The following is a 7,092-nucleotide window of genomic DNA, read 5'->3' as shown; positions in this document are numbered from 1 at the left end:
AATTTTATTGGTGCACTTTAAGTGTATTTATTTATTAGTCAATTTATATATTTCCGCTTTTATTTTTAATTATGTCAGTTTCGGTCTTCCATATTGCAGAAGCCTGATAATCACCCATTCATTCAAATCAGGTGTGTTTGAGCAGAGAAAAAGATAAAACATGCAGGGCTGCGGCCCTCGAGGACCAGGATTGCCCACCCCTGCTGTAGGATGAGTTAACTCAGATACATGTGCAAGAAAAAAGACAAATTGGCATCTTTGATCCAAAATGGACGACTTCCAGTAGGAATTYGACCATGAAGAAACTTYTTKTAGSYCCTGAGAMGTTACAYGTGTGYACCAAATTTCATAATTCYGGGTCCAAGCATGGCTTGGGGCTAATTTTGTAAATAATTGTAGGGGGTGCTGTGGRGGAATTAGGCCACACCCTTAAAATTGGACTGCATTCCTGTAGTAGGGTGGATTAGAATTGACCATTATAAATTGCATGCAAACTGGCTAAAATATGTTGAATTTAGAGCCAAACGAATGTCAATGACGTGATATCTAACTTCGCCACACTGTCATGATCACGCCTTTCACCAAAAAGTCTTTGTGGTTGAAAGCAAGTGACATAAACTAATTATGTGTTCTGACACATAATTATGCTGATTAGGCCAAGAGGTCCAGTGATGAAGATTTCCAAGGAAAAAGTCACTTCYTCTGGTCAAGACTTTGATGATGTCATATCAGACATATGACCACRTGCAACATGGATGACTCTCACAAAGTTTGGTGTATTTTAGCCTTTCTATATGAAAGTTGCAGCTTCCTGAATTTGTAACAGACAGACGGACTTTGTCCCCTGTCTCTGTGATGGGGGACAATAACATTTACAAGTAAACCCGTCCTCAAAACGTTGACCGAGTTTTAGACTAAAATCATAGTKCAGAGTAAATATGAAGGAAGCTGTTGTGATTCTTGTTCTTCTGTTTAGCTGGTTCTGGTTTTGGACMTTGCTTAGGGTTCTTGTGTTTATCCTTCTTTGTGTTCTGTTACTTCACTTTAGATCCTCTCAGTCTCTGTTTTATTGTTTGATATTCTGGCATTTTATTGTCTTCTTCCTGTGTCACTTCTTATTTCACCTTCTGTCAGCCTTTCAAGGTTTCTGATGCTCACACCAGCTGAAAATCACCTTATTAAGCTCTGCTTCTGTCCACCTCACATCATGTCTCATTCTTGGGTTTATGTCTCGGTTCGATTGGCTCCTCCCAGAGACTCTGGAAGTTCCACTGCCTTGTCAGAGTTGCTGTTTGTGCATTTATTAAAGGTTTTGTTCTGAGCTCCTAGTGTCTGTCTGTGGTTGGATCAAACCTTGAAAGTGAGTTAATATGGAGCTAAATTTGGGTCTTAAGTTTTGTTCAAAAAAAAAACTGAAACTGAAAAAGGAGATTTGAAAATGAAGATGTTTGAAACTTTTCCAGATACTAATGCATTGTATTTCAGTTTCAAATAATTTCTTTTTCAGTTTCAAAATTATTTTTTTTGGTTTCAAAATTGTTTTTCAGTTTCAAAATATTTTTTATTTTCAAATCTTTTTGTCAGTTTCAAATTTTTTTTATTTTTTAACAAAACTTATGACCTCAATGTAGCTCCATAAGTTAATGCATGAACTTGAATTAGTTTGACTCCAGAAGGAATCATTTAAGAGATAAAAATCTAAAGATTACTTTCTTGAATGGTCCTTCTCAACAAGCTTGAAGAAACGAAATTGGTGAATTCCAAGAAACAAGATTCATCAGATGTTCTTTTAAGAGAGAACTTTTGGCAGTTTTGCCTTTAGACTGACACTCACCGTAGAGCTGTTGGATGTCTCTGACATCACTAAAAGACAGCTGGGGGGTATAATTGGGTTCAGAGTAGTATGCTGGGAACATGATGGCTCCGATGTCAGCTGAGTGTGGAAGGCCAAGTGCATGGCCAAACTCATGAGCTGCTACAACAAACAGGTTGGTACCTGCAGCAAGAAGATGAATCAGGTCACATTAAATCTTGAATCAGATGACACACAAAACCGTTTAGAAAGGGAGAGGCGTTGCCCTCCAACTATATGGTTCTGGGTTTGATGGCCAAAAGTGTTTAAAGTGTACAGGGCTACCAGGGGCAGAGAGTCTTTAGATATGACACTCTGTCCCTAATACTCTAACCTGTTAATGAGTGAGAATATTAAAAAAGTTATTTATATGGTGTGTAAAATATGTTTAAAAACGTTACACTGGTGTGTGTGGGGGGGGGTTGTTTTGGTGATATTTGGGACAATTTTAAGACAAAACACCAACATTTGGGGACAACTGGTGCATTTGGGGACAAAAGTCGAATCCCCATTTGGTTTAAATACCATTGGTGAGTTGTGGGCTGGGTTTAGGACCAAGGTGTGAATTGAGTTTAGTTAGTTTTAGGGTCAGGTAGGTACCTGTGAGGTTAGCTTTAGGGTCAGGTAGGTACCTGTGAGGTTAGCTTTAGGGTTTGTGGTCAGGGTTAGGCTGTAGAAATGTAATGGAAGTCAATGGAATGTCCCCAAATGGATAGCTGTGCAAACGTGTGTGTGTGGGCAGGTAGTTCATACTATTTGGGGACCATTTTTGGCATGCATACCTACTTGTGGGAACCAGCTGGTACTTGTGGGGACCTAAACATGGTCCCCATGGGGGGAAATGCTGTTGGTGGGTCGGGGGTTTAGTTTAGGTTTAGGGGACAGGTTAAGGGAGTATTTACTCAGATGGTCTCACCTGCCGCCCGATGGGTCCACAGCGCTGGTAAATCCCTTAGGAAGTGTACGTTCGATCGAGATCTGGTTCAGTCCTGGGCCACTGGGTCCTATCTTTATGGGAAGTGCATGGTGGAGTTGGCTGTTCCAGTTGGAGACGGCCTGTTGATTTGTATGTGCTGTGTAAGATGTAGAGAAATATGACTGGCATAGTCTGGTGAGTGTAGGTGTACTGTTTGATAGAACTCAGTCAGTACATTGAGTGTTTGTCATGTGCTGTGCTACATAGAGACAAGGGAGGAGAGTTCAGAGAAGTAAAGGCTGAGTTATTGTCGTGCCTTGGAGCGTGCATGCGCACCCTCGCTTGCGGTAGAGGAGTTTCATTCTTGGCATTTACTTTGTTGTAGATTTATCCAAAATGACAGGTGGAAGTACACTTTATAAGTTGTGAAAATACTGTAAGTAGGAGAGCAAAAGCTTGACAGACAGACTATTTGAATGGTGTGCTGCGCACACAGCCTTTGTGGAATTACAAAAATTCGGAGTTGCATGACCACGCACTAGGACAGCATGCGGGGCCAACGCACAGGGGCAGGACAGCACAATTGCGTCACTTAYGGCACGTGCACCATCACGCCCTGCACAACGCATAAACCTAGCTTAAGAACTAGACAGAAGAGGGTCAGTGTTAGGAGCAGGGTCAGGAATGATTGGGGGTGTGGTCTGGTAGGTGTATAGCATGTTGGTAGTGGGGCTAATCTAAWCAAAGGAAATGTTTAGATTATTTACAAGAATTCCTTCTAGTGAATATTTACAGTTCTCTGAGGTTATGCTTAGTTTTATTTTCTGATTTAGATGTATATTTTAATTAATAGTTAAATTAATTGTTAAAAAGTGCTGGTCCATCAGCTGGGGGACTAGTCTAAATGACTGGTCTAACTTCCATGAGGAGGAAGTTGATTGGTTAGGGGTTTAGATTTACAATAAGGGGTCAGGGTTTGGTTGTTGAAAATGAATAGACATCAATGCAATGTCCCAATACAGATAGGTGTTCTAGACCTACCTGGTGGGGATGTTTTTTTGACTATTTTCCCAGCACACAGCCTGTTGAGGACCCACTGTTCCTTATGGGGACAAAAGCCCAGTCCCGATTGGGGGAGATTCTCTTGGTGGGTCAGGGGTTAGGTTCAGAGTCAGGTATGTACCTGTGACGTTAGGTTAGATTTAGTCAGGTATGTATCTGTGAGGTTAGGTTTAGGGTCAGAGTGGCTGAAAGTCTTGCTTCCCATAGTGGTGAAGCAGGCAGAGGGTACAGACAGGTGGAGGCAGGCAGCAGATCTGAAAGAGCGGGAGGGGATGGAGATGTTTCGGTCAGTTAGGTATGGAGGTACAAGATTGTGAATTGCTTTGAAAGTGTGTAGGAGAATTTTGAAAATGATGCAGGATATAACTGGGAGCCATTGGAGCAGTTGTAAGACTGGAGTGATGTGGTTAGAGGATGAGGTTTGGGTAATTTCACAGATGGCTGAGTTCTGAACCATCTGTAGTTTTGAAGACTTTTATTGGGAGGACAAATAATAGTAGTAGTAGTAGTAGTAGTAGTAGTAGTAGTAGTAGTAGTAGTAGTAGTAGTAGTAGTAGTAGTAGTAATAGTAGGGAGTTGCAGTAGTTGATCCTGGAAGTTACTAGACTGTGTACAAGTATGGCATTGGAGCAGGGAGTGAGTGAAGGATGGAGATGGTTAATATTATGAAGATGAAAGTATGCAGATTGAGTCACATTTTCAATGTGAAATGTGAAGGAAAGTGTGGTGCTATGGATGAATCAGAATCAGCTTTATTGTCATTCACGCACAACAAAGATGTAATGCAGAACAAAATTGCAGTTAAGAACACCCATTCGAAGAAAGACACACATGACATGACAGATCACCTCAACTGGATCTTCTCGATGTGGAGGAGCAGCGGCTCTACTCTGAGTCTCTCCAGGATAACTGAACTTATTACCCTATCTCTAAGGGAGAGTCCAGCTACCCTGCAGAGAAAACTCATTTTAACCGCTTATGTATATCCATGTTCTTGTTTTATCAGTCACTACCCAAAGTCTGTCACCATAGGTGAGGGTAGGAACATAGACTGATTGGTAAACAGAGAGCTTTGCCTTACAGCTCAGCTCCCTATTCACCACAACAGACCAGTACAGAGTCTGCAAAACTGCAGAAGCTGCACCGATCCATCTATCAATCTCACACTCCATCTGTAGCAAGTTGTTATGAGAGAAACAGAAAGAGAGATTAACTGTTTCTGTCCTACACCACACTTTTACCTGTTGGGGCACCAGGTCAGTTTATTGACCAACATTTATTCACTCTTTTTAATCAGACTCATATTTGTTGACGTGAGGACAAAACCCCAAGATACTTGAACTCCTTCACTTGAGACAGATTTTCACCCCCAACCCAGACAGAGTGACCCCCCCCCCCCATTTTCTGAATGAGGACCATGGACACAGATTTGGAGGTGCAGATCCTCATCCCAGCTGTGAACCGCTCCAGTGAGAGCTGAAGATCACAGCGTGATGACGCCAACAGAACCACATCATCTGCAAACAGCAGAGATGGAATCCTGAGGCCACCGAACGGGACTCCCTCCGCCCCCTGGCTGCACCAAGAAATTCTGTCCATGTACGTTACAGGCAGCCCTGGTGGAGTCTAATGTCCACTCCAAAGGGGTCCGACTTACTGCTGGCAATGCAAACCAAACTCTCGCACTGCTTGTATAGACTGAATGGCCCGTAAGAACTGACCCGCAATCCCATWCTTGCGTAGCACCCCCCACAGTGTACCTCGAGGAACACAGTCAAATGTCTTCTCCAAGTCTATAAAACACACATAGGCTGGATTAGTAAACTCCCATGACCCCCTCGGACCCTAGTAAGGGTAAAGAGTTTGTCCAGTGTTTCACAGCCAGGATGGAACCCACATTGTTCCTTCAGAATATTTGTAAGAAATGTATTTTTTAATACTTGGAAGCGATGTACTTTAATGGGGTACCATCACATTTTCTGGTACTTTTTATGCAGATAAACATTGTATATCTCTTGGACTACTAGGTCATCTTGGAATATGACCGTGCCATCAGAGAAGAAACAATCCATGGATGGAATAGCCCATTCATTCAGTATATTCAGGTAGTCAGCTGACCTCATTCTTTAAGCACAGACTGTTACTGAACCTAGACCTGACCACCTGCAGAGACCCCACATCATAGACCTGAGTTGCATCCAGGTGGACACTTGGTTTTTTGGCTAGGCAGTATATTTAGTCATCTCTAAAGTCAAAGCAGGATTTAAGTTCCTTTGTCTTTAAAAAAATTTGCTAATCATCTTAGTTAGTTGTTCATTTACAGAGGTGTATAAAGTCAAATTAATTAAGAAAATGTAAAAATACCTTAACACAAAATGAATTTGGTAAAACTAAATTTCACTGATAAGAAAAGTACTGAAGTAAGTCAGAAAACTGTTCACAATAATCAGGAACGTAAAGGTTAACTTAACAAATTTATAAAAACTGGTTCCTCTAAACTGACTTAAGTAAATGTAAAGCAGTTTATAAAAATATACATTATACATTTTCTTTGAAATAAAATTATTGAACTTTGTTTAGTGGAGCCAGTTTGCTTCAGTAAATTCAACACTTCATTTTTAAGAGTGCATAAACAACTCTTATTATGATGAGTTTGGTTGTATTTAATTTTGTGATGTTTAATTATGTGTTAAATTTTAAGCAAAGAAGTAAAAGTATCACTTTTATGTTTTGAATGTAACAAAAAAGTAAATGTTACTATTAAAAAATACTTGGTAAAATTAAAGTTCCTAAAAAATACTTAAGTACTGTAAGAATGTAAATGTACTTAGTTACTAAGCACCTCTGTACATTTATAAATACGACAACTAACAAAAGTCTGTTGAAATGATCGGTTGTGTGTTTGTAGTACCAGTAGAATTCAGACTCCACTCTTCATCAGCATCAAAGTGCACATCTCCTCCGATGTCAGCGCTCGGCAGGAAGGCGTGAGCCAGAACGCCACCTCTCTGATCAAACACTGCTCCGTCTCCATGATCTGCAATAAACAGTTTACACATTTACAGCGGGTAAAATAAGTATTGAACACGTCAACATTTTTCTCAGTAAATATATTACTAGAGGTGCTAATGACATGAAATTTTCACCAGATGTCGGTAACAACCCAAGTGATCCATACATACAAAGAAATCAAACCATAAATGTTCAGAAATGAAGTTAATCATGGAAGAAGAACCTCAGCTTAGCCTGTTAGCCTTTGGAC

General features: G+C 40.7%; 1 protein-coding gene across 1 annotated transcript in view; it reads right to left on the bottom strand.

The window, feature by feature from the left end:
• The window catches only part of LOC106526513 (neutrophil collagenase), a gene marked incomplete at its 3' end in the record, with an annotated part of 30,031 nt that overhangs the window by 6,004 nt on the left and 16,935 nt on the right, over nt 1-7,092 (bottom strand). Inside the window, 2 exon segments of the mRNA XM_014021134.1 lie at nt 1,835-1,996; nt 6,742-6,867. Of these exon segments, the coding sequence (XP_013876588.1) occupies nt 1,835-1,996; nt 6,742-6,867 (288 nt within the window).

Source organism: Austrofundulus limnaeus, unplaced genomic scaffold (assembly GCF_001266775.1).
Source record: "Austrofundulus limnaeus strain Quisiro unplaced genomic scaffold, Austrofundulus_limnaeus-1.0 Scaffold279, whole genome shotgun sequence".
NCBI classification, from domain to species: Eukaryota; Metazoa; Chordata; class Actinopteri; order Cyprinodontiformes; family Rivulidae; genus Austrofundulus; species Austrofundulus limnaeus.
Note: the sequence above shows the minus strand (reverse complement) of the source record. Positions and strands in the feature narration are given on the sequence as shown.